Consider the following 18,213-nt stretch of genomic DNA (forward strand, 5'->3'; position numbering starts at 1 on the left):
CAGGATCTTTTCAAACAGTCAGTTCTTCACATCCGGTGGCCAAAGTATTGCTGCTTCACCTTCAACATCAGTCCTTATAATGAACACCCAGGACTGGTTTCTTTTAGAATGGACTGGTTGGATCTCCTTGCAGTCCAAGGGACTCTCAAGAGTCTTCTCCAACACCACAGTTCAAAAGCATCAATTCTTCGGCGCTCAGCCTCCTTCACAGTCCAACTCTCACATCCATACGTGGCTATTGGAAAAACCGTAGTTTGACTAGATGGACCTTTGTTTTCAAAGTAATGTCTCTGCTTTTGAATATGCTATCTAGGTTGGTCATAACTTTCCTTCCAAGGAGTAAGCGTCTTTAAACTTTATGGCTGCAATGACCATCTGCAGTGATTTTAGAGCCCGCAAAATTAAAGTCTGACACTGTTTCCACTGTTTCCCCATCTATTTCCCATGAAGTGATGGGACCAGATGCCATGATCTTAGTTTTCTGAATGTTGAGCTTTAAGCCAACTTTTTCGCTCTCCTCTTTCACTTTCATCAAGAGGCTTTTGAGTTTCTCTTTACTTTCTGCCATAAGGGTGGTGTCATCTGCATATCTGTGGTTACTGATATTTCTCTCGGCAATCTTCATTCCAGCTTGTGCTTCATGTAGCACATTTTATACACAGTAGCGTGTAAATGTCAACCGCAACCTCCCAAAGTAAATTACCACCCCTTGCCTGAAACTATAGTTTTGTAATCTACTTCTGTGACTCTACTTGTTTGTTTTTCAATTGCATGATTATTTACTATGATCTGAAATTTTTAAGTTAATAATAAAATCCAAAACAGGAAAACACTTTTTACTTAGGAATAACCAATATTTAAACTTTGAATACTGCTTTCATTTTCATCCATTCTGTAAAACTAAATACATATCCTTACTGTGCTACCAGAGGCAAGTCAAATCTATTTTAAAATATACATTTTATTAAAAAAAATATATTTAGTAACTGCTTTCCTCTAACAGAAAGACAAGTATAACAGTTCCACTACATACCATAGTACATTTTTAAGTCTAACTGATCTTGAAAACATACTAACAGTAATCTGAGATAACAAAGTCATCTAAAGAAGTAAATTGCCCTTAAAAGAAATACATTTCCAAGATGACAATATTTAATTATTATTATAGTAAAACTCCAAAAAGTTAGGAGATTTGTATAATTTGAAATCCCCATCTACATTTAATCTCTGTATTCAAAATCCTAAAGGCAAAAAAAATTTCCACAAACTTTCAAAGCAGCAGGAAAATGTATTACTATTCTAAAACAAACCTCAAACAACATAAAAGGTTAAATATTTTGTAACAACAGTACTGTTGCAAATCTTGACAATTCCTGATACCAAAAGCATAAGCAACAAAAGTGAAAAATAAGCACATGGGGCTATATCAAAGCGAATGAACAATAATAATACATAAATATGCTAGTTAGCCAAGAAAAGAATAAAGTAATGCCATTTCCAGCAATGTGGACAGATCTAGAGAATACTGTACTTAGTGAAACAAGCTGAAGAAAGACAAACATTGAATAGTGTCACTTATAGTGTAATTTAAAAAATATTATAAACAAATATGGGCATTCCAGGTGGCTCAGAAAGCAAAGTGACCACCTGCAGTGTGGGAGATTTGGGTTCAACCTCTGTGTTGAGAAGATCCCAGGAGAAAGAAATGGTAACCCACTCCAGTACTCTTGCCTAGACAACTCCATGGACGGAGGAGCCTGGCAGGCTATAGTCCATGGGGTCACAAAGAGTCAGACACGACTGAGCAACTTCACTTTCACTTTTCATAAGCAAATATATTGTAAAATGAAAGAAGACTCATTTTTATAGGAAACAAACTAGTGGTTACCAAAGGGGAGAAGGATAGGTGGACTTGAGCACATTAGAGGGATGCTCTGAAGAGATAAGCAACAAGGATATATTTACAGCCATTATCTTAACTTCTAATGGGGTATAATCTATAAAAATACTCTAACACGATGGTATACACCTAAAACTAATAAAAGCATCCTAACATTCTGTTTTCATACAAATGACTTTTAGAAAGTTGTCAGAAGTTTAAAATAGGGCAAAATTGGCACAGGAAGGAAGAACTGCATACCCCCAAATTTTTTTGCTTAAATTGGCATCTTTTGAGGGTCTGTTACTCTTTACCTAAACGAGCTTCCCTGGTGGCTCACAAGGTAAAACAATCCACCTGCAATTCAGAAGACCCAGTTATATCCCGGTGTCAGAAACATCCACAGGAGACAGGAATGGCAACCCATACAGTATACTTGCCATAGACAGAGGAGTCCACGGCATGGCAGAGTTGGACATGAGTGAACAACTAACATAATAAAAAAAGTGCATATAAAACTAGTTCTGCTATACATGAGAAAGCAAAAACACTTTCCATAAGGCAGTGAACATTATCTAACTTTACTCTGCCCAAGTAAAGGACAGTTCACATATTGCCAATTTTCTTTTGCTGTTCAGTATCTTTTCAGAAAGCACATAAAAGGCTGTATGATAACATGTTACAAAAAATTACACCGTATTTAACTTATTTTCTCCTGTGAAACATGTAAGCATTTTTGATAGGTTAATGTAAACACTTTGAGTGTATAAATAAAAGGAGTTAAAGTATAGAAGGTGTGGTAGTTGTAGTTACTTTACATTTTAAATCCACTGACCCCCTACAGGATACAGTTTGATAAACTATATTCTAATCTTAATGGAAAATAACTGATAAACCTAATCCCATTCTCTGAACCAAGTGTGTTTAACTTATTCTTCAGCTACATTTATATCTGACCTGTATTTGATCTAAATTCTTTACAGTCTACTTGCAATGTTCTTGGCTGAATTTCTGTATGCCCTCAGGATCACTCCTATATAAACCCATAAACTGCCAACAAAGGCTGAGGAATTTAGTATTTTAAAACCTGAAAGAATTAAGGAATTAAATGAGTACGAATGCAGTAAGGAATTTACTCAGCTGGTCTGCACTTGCACATACAAAAGAAAGCTCTAGCATTAAGAAACTTCTGAGACTCTGTTAAGCCTTTAGAATATCCTGCCTTACAAGTATACCTTTGAATGCACAGGGCCTTGAGTGATCAAGATAGTTTATTTTAACAATAGTATACATTATGGAGAACTAACGTTGTCAGTTCAATGTCTAAAACAGCTGGCTGAGTCACTAAAACTAAGGCTAGTCAGATGGCTCTATCTATACCAAAGTTCAATATTATACAGATATATATACACTGAGTGGAAAAGAGCAAAACACTGGAAATGCTTGGTGAACTTCTGTGGCTGGCAATACTCCTGGTATGAAACTAAACATCATTTCAGGGAGAATAAGGTGCTATCTACATGACTGTAATGACTTATGACTGGACTTTGGCACTCTTGACTGTCTTTGTCATCTTTTTCCCTTGAAAATTTTAACTTGTATTTTCACTGTAATAAATCTAAACTATAAACTGTTTTCTGAGTTCATCAACCTCTGCCAAACCACTAACCTTGAGGTTAGTAGTAAGGAAGACCTTCAATCACATTAGTTATTCAGTTCAGTTCAGTCGCTCAGACCTGTCTGACTCTTTGCGACCCCATGAACTGCAGCACGCCAGGCCTCCCTGTCCATCACCAGCTCCCAGAGTTTACCCAAATTCATGTCCATTGAGTTGGTGATGCCATCCAAACATCTCATCCTCTGTCGTCCCCTTCTCCTCCTGCCCCCAATCCCTCCCAGCATCAGAGTCTTTTCCAACGAGTCAACTCTTCGCATGAGGTAGCCAAAGTAGTGGAGTTTCAGCTTTAGCATCAGTCCTTCCAAAGAACACCCAGGACTGATCTGCTTTAGAATGGACTGGTTGGATCTCCTTGCAGTCCAAGGGACTTTCATGAGTCTTCTCCGACACCACAGTTCAAAAGCATCAATTCTTCAGCGCTCAGCCTCCTTCACAGTCCAACTCTCACATCCATACATGACCACTGGAAAAACCATAGCTGTGACTAGACGAACCTTTGTTGGCAAAGTAATGTCTATCCTTTTGAATATGCTATCTAGGTAACCTTTATTTCACATTTTCCTTGTTATTGAGTTCAGCTTTATGTCAGATGCACATATGCACACCAGCTTTGTAATTAAGGTAGTCTGGAATACATCGCTATGGGGGGAAGACCAAACATTCTAGGAAATCATAAATTCTCAAAACTACATGCTTTTCTCCAGAAAGCTGAATATTTTCAAAGAGCAATGCTGACACATAGGGAAATCTCATTCCCATTTAAACCTTGGAAAGCATAAAATGACAGCACAAACCCAGAAATTCAAAAAAAAAATTAAATAGTGACAAATTCCTAATAACATAAAAAACATTTAACAATTATGTTGTTTTTTAAAATGATGTTCATATTTACCAAGTAGCAGTCCACAACTGTTAAAAGATAAATACATATATTAAATACTTTTGTGACGACATATGCTATTAAAAGCAGGCAGATTTCTAATCAGACACACAAAATAATAGTCAATACTTCAATCCCAAGACAGCATCACTAACCAACTCTCTATGTCTGTAGTGGCTAGTCACATACCGGAAACTGTTTTACATATACTCAGATGAAATAAATAAAGATCAATATTAACTAATCAAAAACACCAGTATTTACATTTTGTTAAAGTCTACAAAAGTCTAAAGCACGAAAAAGTTTTCCTGTAAATATTAGCGCTCTAATTTGCACCTTGAAATCCAACTCTTTATTCCCTTTAAGTTCATATTCTAAACTCTCCCATTTTATAATAACAGTAATATAAATTCTAACACTTCTCAACACTTTGTAACATTTAAAACAAACACACACACACACACAAATATAAAGCAGTGCATATCTAGGAAAAGCCCCAACCACCTACCTTTAAACTAGATTCATAGTCTGTGTTCACTTTGAACATAAGCCCAAGTCGTAAATGAATCTCCTTTGCTCGACAAAAGCTGGGCTCAACATAAAGCACCTCTTGAAATGCTTTAATTGCCCTTAAAGAATACAAATGGAAGAAAGTATAAGATTAATATTAACTATATTTGCCTAGGGAGTACAGAAAATACAATGATTATACAATTTAAAAACAAATGCCAACTTTAAAACACTGTAAACGAATATTACAATATATTAGAAAACTCCTCTAACTCCTCACATCATTTGGCAAAACGGTACAATAAATTTATTAACTTTTCTATGTAAATAACCATTAAAATTCTCTGAAACAACTTAGAGAAGACAATACGAGAATGACATGAAGGTAAGAAGATTAATCTTGTTCTATACTGCTCCATATAAGTCTACTTTTAGAAGGCTTCAGTTCAGTTCAATCACTCAGTAGCGTCCAACTCTTTGCGACCCCATGGACTGCAGCATGCCAGGCCTCCCTAACCATCAGCAACTCTCAGAGTTTACTCAAACTCTTGTCCAATGAGTCAGCGATAATATCCAACCATTTCATCCTCTGTTGTCCTCTCCTCCTCTGGCCTTCCATCTTTCCCAGCATATGGATCATTTCAAATGAGTCAGTTCTTTGCATCAGGTGGTCAAAGTACTGGAGCTTCAGCTTCAGCATCAGTCCTTCCAATGAATAGTCAGGATTTATTTCCTTTAGGATGAACTGGTTGGATCTCCTTGCTAACCAAGGGACTCTCAAGAGTCTTCTCCAACACCATGGTTCAAAAGCATTAATTCTTCAGTGCTCAGCTGTCTTTATAGTCCAACTCTCACATCCATACATGACTACTGGAAAAGCCATAACTTTGAATAGATAGACCTTAGTTGGCAAAGTAATGTCTCTGCTTTTTAGTATGTTGTCTAGGTTGGTCATAACTTTTCCCCCAAGGAGTAAGCGGCTTTTAATGGCTGCAGTCACCATCTGTAGTGCTTTTGGAGCCCCCCAAAAATAGTCTCTCATATTTCCATTATTTCTCTATCTATTTGCCATGATGGGACCAGTTACCATGATTTAGTTTTCTGAATGCTGAGCTTTAAGCCAATGTTTTCACTCTCCTGTTTAACATTCATCAAGAGGCTCTTTAGTTCTTCTTTACTTTCTGCCATAAGGGTGGTGGCATCTGCATATCTGAAATTATTGATATTTCTCCTGGCAGTCTTGATTCCAGCTTCTGCTCTCTCTAGCCCAATGTTTCTCAGGATGTACTCTGCACAGAAGTTAAATAAGCAGGTGACAATATACAGTCTTGATGTACTCCTTTTCCTATTTGGAACCAGTCTATTGTTGCTTCCTGACCTGAACACAGACTTCTCAAGAGGCAGGTCAGGTGGTCTGGTATTCCCATCTCTTTCAGAATTTTCCAGTTTGTTGTGATCCACATAGTCAAAGGCTTTGGCACAGTCAATAAAAAAGAAGTATGTTCTTCTGGAGCTCTTGCTTTTTCTATGATCCAATGGATGTTGGCAATTGGATCTCTGGTTCCTCTGCTTTTTCTAAATCCAGCTTGAGCATCTGGAAGTTCTCATTTCACATACTGTTGAAGACTGGCTCAAAGAATTTTAAGCATTACTTTGTTATCATTGGAGAAAGAAATGGCAATCCACCCCAGTACTATTGCCTGGAAATTCCCATGGACAGCGGAGCCTGGTAGGGTACAGTCCATGGGGTCGCAAAGAGTCGGACATGACTGAGTGACTTCACTTCACTTTGTTATCATGTGAGATGACTTTAGTTGTGCAGCAGTTTGAGCATTCTTTGGCATTGCCCCTCCTTGGAACTGGAATGAAATCTGACCTTTCCCACTCTCGTGGCCACTGCTAAGTTTTCCAAATTTGCTGACATACTGAGTGCAGCACTTTCACAGCACCATCTTTCAGGATTTGAAATAGCTCAACTAGAATTCCATCATCTCCACTAGCTTTGTTTGTTGTGATGCTTCCTAAGGCCCACTTGACATCACATTCCAGGATGTCTGGTTCTAGGAGAGTGATCGCACCATTGTGATTATCTGGATCATGAAGATCTTTCTTGCACAGTTCTTCTGTGTATTCTTGCTACTTCTTGTTAATATCTTCTGCTTCTGTTAGGTCCATACCATTTCTGTCCTTTATTGTGCCCATCTTTGCATGAAATGTTCCCTTGGCATCTCTAATTTTCTTGAAGATATTTCTAGTCTTTCTCAACTTATTGTTTTCCTCTATTTCTCTGCACGTATCACTGAATAAGGCTTTCTTATCTCTCTTTGCTACTCTCTGGAACCCTGCATTCAAATGGGTATATCTTTCCTTTTCTACTTTCCCTTTCACTTCTCTTTTCTCTGCTATATACTGTGTGTGTATATATATATAGTAAGTCAACCTCAGACAACCATTTTGCATTTCTTTTTCTTGGGGATGGTCTTGATCACTGCCTCCTGTACAATGTCCCAAACCTCTGCCCATAGTTCTTCAGGTACTCTATCATATCTAATCCCTTGAATCTATTTCTCATTTCCACTGTATAATCGAAAGGGATGTGATTTAGGATTTGATATGATTTATAAGGATTACTTTTACCTATCACACTTTACATTCTGCTTGGAATCTATTTTAAATACAGTATGACTCAGAAAGGGACTAGTAATTTTTTTTTGCAGTATGGGATTACTAGTGTACCGAATGATCTGTGGAAAAAATACTCTTGCCCTCATGGCAATGGAGTGCTACCACTATCATAAGTCAAGGATCCATGTTTATGGAACTGTTTCTAACTTCCGTAATCAACTTCAATCTTTTTTTGTCTATTGTGTTCTATTTCTATTCCACCTTGACTACTCTGTCATATTAATAGGTCTTTATTATTAATGCAGAAAAATCTAGATAAGTTGGAAATGTTTTTATTAGTACTTCAGTTCAGTTCAGTCGCTCAGCCGTGTCCTACTCTTTGCGACCCCATGAATCGCAGCACACGAGGCCTCTCTATCCATCACCAGCTCCCGGAGATCACTCAGACTCACATCCATCGAGTCAGTGATGCCACCTTATCCTCTGTCGTCCCCTTCTCCTACTGCCTCCAATCCCTCCCAGCATCAGAGTCTTTTCCAATGAGTCAACTCTTCGCATCAGGTGGCCAAAGTACTGAAGTTTCAGTTTCAGCATCATTCCCTCCAAAGAACTCCCAGGGCTGATCTCCTTTAAAATGGATTGGTTGGATCTCCTTGCAGTTCAAGGGACTCTCAGAGTCTTCTCCAACACCACAGTTTAAAAGCATCAATTCTTCAGCGCTCAGCCTTCTTCACAGTCCAACTCTCACATCTATACATGATCACTGGAAAAACCATAGCCTTGACTAGACAGACCTTTGTTGGCAAAGTAATGTCTCTGCTTTTCAATATGCTACCTAGGTTACTCATAACTTTTCTTCCAAGGAGTAAGCATCTTATAAGTACTTGGAATATGTTAATTATTACTTCTTCAAAAATAAGTATGACAGGAGAGACAAAGAGTCTATTTTGAATCTCAATTATTCTATTCTCTCAAAACCTCTAAAATCACTATTAGGATTGTAAATATTTCCAAAGTCAGTCCTCTTTATATTATAAAAGAAAGTCTATAGCAGTCATATCACAATTTAGGATTAAGCCATATACCACATGACTTTAGTAAGCTTTGTTACAGTCAAAATTCTACTTCTGAAATTCTGTGGTTATATATACATTTACTGCAAAAACAAGTATTTCAAAAAGAAGATTTTCTCTGGGAATTACACAGACATCATATAAAGATGAGTTGTTACAATCCATAATCAACTTTCACACTAACTTAACTCTGTCATACATTTATCAAGTAATGAGCATTTTGAATCTACAGATTTATCGCTCATGATTTTACATTCTTATCTTCACTCTAACAGAGTTCATGAGTTATCATAAGTACCTGAAAACTTCTTACTGTAAGTCACACTTCTCTATTTTGAAAACTTATAGTTCTTTGTTCTAAGTCTTATACTGGATTTTACCTACATTTGTTCTGACTAGCTAGAATGACTGTATATGCAAAACTGCAAGGGATGATTTTTAAATATCCATTTTTCCATCTTTATAGGACAAAGTACAGTAAATTATTCCATTTGGTGTAGCTTACCTCTTAACATATCTCACTAAAAACCTTGTAAGTCCTACTGCTAGCTTCCATTACCATCTATCCTCTTCCCATTTGTAACTGACCATAAGTAAGTTCATGAATCCAATGCCAGTAACAGTTTTGTTAAAAGAAAGGAAGAAAGGGAGGGAGGCAGAAAGGAAAGAAGAGGGAGGAAAAAAAAGAAAATCCTTTTTTTTTTTAAGTACAGAATATGTTTTAAATTATTATCATCTTGAACATGAAGCCTCCTAATACTAAATAAATGATTAAGAAAAACTAAATAAAAATGAACATATTTTATTTTCCTTCTCAACAAAATTTTAAAATTTAAATGATCTCTAAGATCTTTTCTACTTCTAAAGTTCAGATTTTTAAGTTGTGTTGAAAGAATTTTAAGGCAATTTACAGACCTTAAAATTGTCCCAATTCACAATCAATTTCAAATAGGATTCAAAACAAAAGATAAGTGAATTATGTTTAACACCCGTTAAACGTATCTTTATGTTCTCTCTTATGTTAAGAGATCTTTTTTAAGAGACATATTCTTAGGTAAGAAATATAGTTCATTTTAAAAAGTGCTGTAACATCTATAGATTATCCAGAGGTTTATGCAGCAAACTTCAGAACATGAAAAAATTAATTCACCAAAAAGCCAAGAAGGTAAACATTATGTAGGCAAGTCATACAACTAAAAGCTGAATGTTTCTTCACCTTTGTGAAACCATAACAAATACAGGTCAATGTATATTAAACAACTCTGTATTAAATATTCAGAATGACCTACAGGACATGGTTGCTACAACTAGTTGTATACTCATTTACCTTTCTTTGAATTCTTATAGTACTTAAACGAAAACTTTAAAAGGACAAAACCAAAAAAGTATTGTTTGCAGTTTATAAAATCTTACATATTACTATCACAGTTAATCCTCAATACTGAGGAGGTATCATTATTCCTACTCAGGAAGATGGATAATTTATAATCAAGTCAGCAAATATGTTGACTGAAAGGAATGATGGCTAAACTTGATTTGAATCTACAAAGGAAAATATGCTACTAATGAGATGAGAGTTTACTGACCCTAAAACATTTAATGTGCTGGTCATTTATATGTGCTTACATACACACACAGAGGGAAAAGATCTGATGTAAGTCAACTTACCAGTGAAATGCATTGTAATAGAAGTAAACCAAACCAAGGCCATATAAAAATGCAGCATTCTGTTAAAAAAAATCATTTAAAAGCTTTTATGTTTATTGTTCATGTTATTAAGGAGAAATATAGAACATAAGATGCTCATCAGTTCTAAAAATTCTATCCTATATTACAGAATAATGAGAGGAAACAATGAATTCATGAACCAACTGGTAATGTAGAAGCCAAAAACCTTGAAGAAATATTTTGTTTCTTTCCATTAAGCTCATTATATTGAAAACAATTTTTTCAACTCCTAAAAACACCTGTGAAACCAGAAATTTGTTCCAAATAGTCACAGCAATCCAGAGAATGAGGATGAAGTTGAAGGAATCACATTTCCTGAATTCAAACCACACTATGATGCTGTACTAATTAACAACAGTATGGTAACAGGCACTATAAAAATAACAGCACAGAGACTGAAAGAACAAAATCAAGAATACAGAATGAAATCCACATATTATGGTCAACTAATTTTTCACAGGGGAGCAAAAAATACCTAACTGCAAAGGGGTAAACTCTTTATCTCTTTAAAAATGGTGTTAGGAAAAATGGATAAACCCATGCAAACTGCTAAAATTGGACTCTTTTCTTATACTTGGAAAAGGGAACAGCAATACAATCCAGTATTCTTGCTGCAGAATCCCAAGGACAGAAGACCCAGGTAAGGTACGGTCCGAGGCATTGCAAAGAGTTGGACACAGTTGAGAAGCTAACAAACACTAGTAACAAAAAGTAACTTAAAATGGATTAAGACCTAACACACAAAGGCTTATACCATAAACCTTCCTTGAAGAAAATATAGGGAAGAAGCTCCCCAACTTCGGTCTAATCAAGTTCTTATACATAGCACAACAGCAAAATAAAATATCAACAAATAGAACTAGATAAAACATGAAAACTTCTACCAAAAGAATAAACCAAAAAATTCTACAGATTGGAAGAAATTTTCCAAATGTTGTAACATTCAAGATTCATGGAAAGAGCTTAAAATATAAAAATTACAGGAAACTGATGTCAACCTTTACAGCTGACTTTGAGAAGTTCAAGGCTTCAGTTCAGGAAATAATGCCAATAAGAAGGAAACAGCAAGAGAAACAGAATCAGAAGTAGAGCCCGAAGAGATACAGAATCATTGTAATTTATGATAAAACTTTAACAGATGAGAGGTTGCTCTTTACAGATGAACAAAGGAAACTCTTTCTTGAAATGGAATATACTCCTGATGAAAATGCTGAGAAGACTACTGAAATTTAAAAAAAGGATTTAGAATATTACATAAACTTAGCTGTTAAAGCAAAACCAGAGTCATTCTGAGTAGCAAAATGACTACAATTTTGAAAATTCTAGTGTGGGTAAAACAATGCTATCAAACACCATTTGTACTACTGAAAAACTACTTGTGAAATGAGTCAGTTAATGTTGCAAACTTCACTGTGGAACTAAGAAACAGCAAACATCATAATGATCAGTTAGGAGACATCAATATCAAGAAAACACACTCCACCAACAAAAAGATTATCAGACACTGAAGGCTCAAAATATAATATTTTTTAGCAACTAAATATTTATATCTTATTTTTTTAACTTTTACTTGACTTATTTTTGCTCTCTTGTAGAATTTACTTGTTTTTAAGAATTTTGTTGAAGTAAAGAGTCGGACACGACTGAGCGACTTCACTTTCATGCACTGGAGAAGGAAATGGCAAACCACTCCAGTGTTCTTGCCTGGAGAATCCCAGGGGCGGTGGAGCCTGGTGGGCTGCCATCTGTGGGGTTGCAGAGAGTCGGACACAACTGAAGTGACTTAGCAGCAGCAGCAGCAACATACTTGATTTACAATATAAGTATTTTAAAATAAATGTGTGTACTTTTTCTTAATTTATTTTTGAATGTACTAAGTCTCTCGCTACCTGGGCTTTCTCCAGTTGTGGTGATTCGGGACTACTTCTGGTATAGTGGGAGGGTTTCTCATTGCTGTGGCTTCTCTTGCTGCAGAACATGGGTTCTACAGAGCAGAGGCCCAACAGTTTTGCACAAAAGCTTAGCTGACCCTCCACATGTGGAATCTTCCTGGACCAGGAATCAAATGCATGTTCCCTGCATTGGTAGGCAGACTTTTAATCACTGCACCTCCAGGGGCATCCTTGTACATTTTTTTTTTTAAGACATGTTACTGCACACTCAATAAAACTACAGTACAGTGTAAATATAACTTTTTTTAAGCACTAAAAAATAAAAGAAAACTAGTATCATTCACTTTAGTGCAATATCTGATTGACTGTAGTGGTCTGGTTTTTATCCTCATCCATAAGAGAGCAGACATAATGAAAACCAGAATCACAGAAAACTAACCAAACTCATTACTTGGATAACAGCCTTGTATAACTCAACAAAACCGAGCCATGCTGTGTAGGGCCATCCATGATGGACGAGTCACAGTGGAGAGATCTGACAAAATGTGGTCCACTGCAGAAAGGAATGGCAAACCACTTCACCATTTTTGTCTTGTGAACTTCAGAATCAGTATGAAATGGCAAAAAGATATGACACTGAAAGATGAACTTTCCAGGTGGGTAGGTGCCCAATATACTCCTGGAGAAGAGTTGAGAAATAGCTTCAGAAGGAATGAAGAGGCTAAGCCAAAGCAAAACCAATGGCCAGTTGTGGATGTGCCTAGTAGTGAAAATAAAGTCCAATACTGTAAAGAATAATATTGCATAGGAACCTGGAATATTAGTTCCAAGAATCAAGGTAAATTGGAAGTTGTCAAACAGGAGATGGCAAGAGTGAACATTGACATTTTAAGAATCGGTGAACTAAAATGGACTGGGATGGGTGAGTTTAATTCAAATGACCATTATGTCTACTACTGTGAGCAATAATTCCTTATAAGAAATGGAACAGCCTTCATAGTAAACAAGAGTCTGAAATGCAGTACTTGGGTGCAATCTCAAAGATGACAGAATGCTCTCAGTTCGTTTGTAAGACAAACCATCAATATTGCAGCAATCTAAGTCTTTGCCCAACCACTGATGCCAAAGAAGCTAAACAGTCCTATAAAGACCTACAAGACCTTTTAGAACTCACACCAAAAAAAGACGTCCTTATCATCACAGGGGACTGGATGCAGAAGCAGGAACTCAGGAGATACTTGGAGTAACAGGCAAGTTAGGACTAGGAGTACAAAATGAAGCAGGTAAAAAGCTAACAGAGTTTTGCCAAGAGAACACAGTCATAGCAAACACCCTCTTTCAACAATACAAGAGATGACTCTACACATCGACATCACCAGATGGCCAATACCGAAATCAGTTTGATTATTTTCTTCACAGCCAAAGATGGAGAAGTTCTATACAGTCAGAAAAAAAGAAAAACAAAAGCAGGAGCTGACTGGGGCTCATATCATGAACTTCTTATTGCAAAATTCAGACTTGAAAAAAAGTAGTGAAAACCACCAGGCCACTCAGGTATGACCTAAAATCCCTTATGATTACATAGTGGAAGTGACAAATAGATCCAAGGGATAAGATGTGATAGACACTGTACTTGAAGACCCATGGACAAAGGGTCATAACACTGTACAGGAAGCAATGATCAGAACCATCCCCAAGAAAAAGAAATGCAAAAAGGCAAAATGATTGTCTGAAGAGACCTTACAAATAGCTGAGAAAAGAAGAGAAATGAAAAGGCAAAGGAGAAAAGGGCAGATATATCTATTGAATGCAGAGTTCCAAAGAATAGCAAGGAGAGATAAGATGCCTTTCTCAGTGGTCAATGGAAAGAGAGAGAGGAAAGCAACAGAATGGGAAAGACTAGAGATCTCTTCAAGAGAATTGGAGATACCAAGCGAAAATTTCATGCAAAGATGGGCTCAATAAAGGACAGAAAGAGCATGACCAAACAGAAGCAGAAGATATTAAGAAGAGGTGGCAAGAATACCACAATGGTGTGATCACTCACCTAAAGCCAGACATCTTGGAGTATGAAGTCAAGTGGGCTTTAGGAAGCATCACTATGAACAAAGTTAGCAGAGGTGATGGAATTCCAGTTGAGCTATGTCAAATCCTAAAACATGACTCTGTAAAAGTGACACTCAATATGCCAGCAAATCTGGAAAACTCAGTAGTGGCCACAGGACTGGAAAAGGTCAGTTTTCATTCCAATACCAAAGAAAGGCAATGCCAAAGAATGTTCAAACTACCACAATATTGCACTCATCTCACATGTTAGCAAAGTAATGCTCAAAATTCTTCAAGCTAGGCTTCTACAGTATGTGAACTGAAAACTTCCAGATGTTCAAGCTGGATTTAACAAAAGGCAGAAGAACCAGAGATCCAATTGCCAACATCAGATGGGATCATAGGGACAAAGAGAGTTTCAGAAAAACACCTACTTCTGCTTTAACTAAATATGCTAAAGCCTTTGACTATGTGGACTGCAACAAACTGTGGAAAATTTTTAAAGAGATGGAAATACCAGACCCACCTTACCAGTCTCTCAAGAAACCTGTAGGCAGGTTAAGAAGCCACAGTTAGAACTGGACATGGAAGAACAGACTAGTTCCAAACCGGGAAAGGAGTATGTCAAGGGCGTACATTGTCACTCTGCTTGTTTAACTTATATGTAGAGTACATCATCAGAAATTCCCAGCTGGATGAAGCACAAGCTGGAATGAAGACTGCGAGGAAAAATATCAATAACCTCAGATATGCAGAAGACACCACCCTTATGGCAGAAATTGAAGAGGAAATAAAGAGTGTCTTGATGAAGGTGAAAGAGGAGAGTGAAAAACCTGGCTTAAAACAACATTCAAAAACTAAGACCATGGCATCCAGTCCCATCACTTCATGGCAAATAGATAGGCAACAATGGAAACAGTGACAGACTATCTTTGGGCACCAACATCACTGCAGATGGTAACTGCAGTCATGAAATTAAAAGATGCCTGCTCCTTGGAAGAAAAACAATGACAGACCTAGACAGCGTATTAAAAAGGAAAGACATTACTTTGCTGACAAAGCTAGTCAAAGCTATGGTTTTTCCCACTGTCATGTATGTATGTGAGAGGTGGACCAAAAAGAAGGCTGAAAGCCCTAAAGAACTGATGTTTTTGCACTGTGATGATAAAGAACTCTTCAAAGTCCATTGGACTGCAAGGAAATCAAACCAGTCAATCCTAGAAGAAATCAGTGCTGAATATTCATTGGAGCTAAAGCTGAAGTTCCAGTATTTTGAGCACTGGATACAAGGGGTAACTCATTAGAAAAGATCCTAAGGCTGGGAAAGTTGAGGGCAAGAGGATATGGGCATGTTTGGATGGCATCACTGACTCAATGGACATGAGTTTGAGCAAACTCTGGAAGGATCCAGTGCTGGATTACTTCAAGCCAAATAACCAAGGAGGAGGGGACAGAGTCCCAGCCCCAACTATCAGCAGATAAGTGGATTTTAAAGTTACACTGAGCACAGCCCTGATCAGAGTGAATTCAGAGTAATAACAGGATCTCAAAAAAAGCTTTGAGGCAAGGGTTGAGAAGAAGTAGGAAATGTTTAAAGAAATGAAAAAAAAACAGTAGCAGAAGTCAGAAGCAGAATAACTTAGGTAGAACACAAAAGTGACCTGGGAGACAATAGTTGAAATCGCTGCCATGAAACAGAATAAAGAAAAAAGAATGGAAATACATAACAATATTCTAAGAAACTTCTAAGACAACATTAAGAAGCACCAACATTCACATGATATGGGTTCCAGAACAAGAAGAGAAAGGTAACAGTGACCCAAGTCCAGGAAGTGCAGAGTCCTAGGCAGGATAAACCTAAGGATAAATACCCCAAGACACACAGTAATCAAATTACCAATGCTTAAAGACAAAGGAAAAAATATTAAAATTAACAAAGGAAAAACAACAAATAACATACAAGGGAACTCCCATAGGTTATCAGTTGATTTCTCAGCCCCAAAGGGAATGGCTATGACATAGCCCAAAGACAAGCTATGAGAATACAGCACTACCAGACCAGCCTAAAAACAAATGTTAAAAAAACTCCTGTTGGCAAAAGAGACTAGCAACTTAAAACAACCATATACATACCACTTTACCAAAATCTTACAGAAACAGCAAACCCCAAAACCACCATATTTACACAAACACACACATACACGAAAAAGCAACACAAACATAAAAATAAATATGGTTATCAAAAGGTAAGAGAACAAAAGAAAAAGACCAACAAAAACAAAACAAGTAAGAAAATGGTAATAGAACATCCATGTCAATAATTTTCTTAAATGTCCTGTATTAAATTCTCCAGCCAAAACACAAACACTATCTGAATGGCTGCAGAAACAAAATCTCTATATATGCTGCCTTAAAGAAAGCCACTACAGACTTAAGGACACATACAGACTGAAAATGAGATGGTGGGAGAAAGTAATCTATACAAATGAAATCAAAAGAAAGCAGGAGCAGCAATACTCATATCAGACAAAAAAGAACTTAAAGACTGTTACAGGAGACAAAAAAGGACATTACATAATTATCAAGGGATCTTCTCAATCCAAGAAGAAGATAGAACCACTGTAAATATATACGCAGTCAGCATAGAAGCACCTCAACATACAAGCTAAATATTAAAAGACAAAAAAGGAAAAAAAAACATGAGAAGGACTTTAACATCCACTTTTATCAATCAATAGATCACTGAGACAGCAAATAAATAAGGAAATACAATCCTGAAAAGTCCCATTTGATAGATGGACCTGACTGTCACTTATACAGCAACCCATCCAAAATTCAACAGTCTTTTCACGTGCACATGGCATACTCTCCAGGATTGACCAGATACTGGGACACAAAGCAATCTTTGATAAATTTAAGAAAACCCAATTCATATCATACATCTCTTTAACATTAGAAAAAAATCTTAAAAAAACAACAACAACAAAACACAATACATGTAGACTACATCATATGATACTAAACAACAAATGGATTACTAAAAAATTACCTGAGGATAACTGAAAATGAAAGCACAAAAATCCAGGACTTCCCTTTAGATTAAAATGAAAATGAAATTAGAATATTCTTTAACACCATTCACAAAAACAACTCAAAATAGATTAAAGACCTAAATGTGAAACTGGATACTCAAAATTTTTATAGAAAAACACAGGCAGAATGCTCTCTGACAAAAATCACAGCAAACCCTTTTCAATCTGTCTCCAAGAGTAATGGAATTTAAAACAAAAACAAGCAAATGGAATCAAATTAAATGCTTTTGCGCAGGAAAAAAACAAAATGAAAACATAGCCCACAGAACAGGAGAAAATATTTGTAAACACTTGTGACCAACAAGGGACTGATCTCCAAAATTTAAAAACATCTCGTCTTAATATTATCAAAACAAACAACCCAATCAAAAAATTGGAAGATCTAAACAGACCTCCAAAGAAGTCACACGGAAGACTAAGAAACACATGAAAACACAATTAGTTAACATCACTAACTACGTTGTGGTTGTCATCTGGTTGCTAAGTTATGTCCAACTCTTTGTGACCCCATGAACTGCACCATGCTAGGCTTCCCTGTCTTTCACTACTTCCCAGAGTTTGCTCAGCCTCAGGTCCATTCAGGCATTGATGCCACCCAACCATCTCACCCTCTCTTGCCCCATTTTCCTCCAAAGGCCCACTTGACTTTCTAAGGCCCAAGTGACTTCACACTCCAGGATGTCTGGCTCTAGATGAGTGACTACAACATCATGGTTATCCAGATCATTAAGACCTTTTTGTATACTTCTTCTGCATATTCTTGCCACATCTTCTTAATTTCTTCTGCTTCTGTTAGGTCCTTGCCATTGC

At 36.7% G+C, this 18,213-nt stretch overlaps 1 protein-coding gene across 3 annotated transcripts in view; it reads right to left on the bottom strand.

Annotated features, from left to right (window-relative positions):
- Positions 1-18,213, bottom strand: part of LOC120860170 (lysine-specific demethylase 6A-like) — a 175,251-nt gene that overhangs the window by 90,532 nt on the left and 66,506 nt on the right. For all 3 annotated transcript variants that reach the window (XM_040235963.1, XM_040235962.1, XM_040235964.1), the window contains exons 5-6: positions 10,314-10,372; positions 4,946-5,066 (exon numbers count right to left, since the gene is read on the bottom strand). In XM_040235963.1, the coding sequence (XP_040091897.1) occupies positions 4,946-5,066; positions 10,314-10,372 (180 nt within the window). The remainder of the gene's footprint in view (positions 1-4,945; positions 5,067-10,313; positions 10,373-18,213) is intronic.

The sequence above is a fragment of the Oryx dammah genome, unplaced genomic scaffold (assembly GCF_014754425.2).
Source record: "Oryx dammah isolate SB20612 unplaced genomic scaffold, SCBI_Odam_1.1 HiC_scaffold_11032, whole genome shotgun sequence".
Lineage (NCBI taxonomy): Eukaryota > Metazoa > Chordata > Mammalia > Artiodactyla > Bovidae > Oryx > Oryx dammah.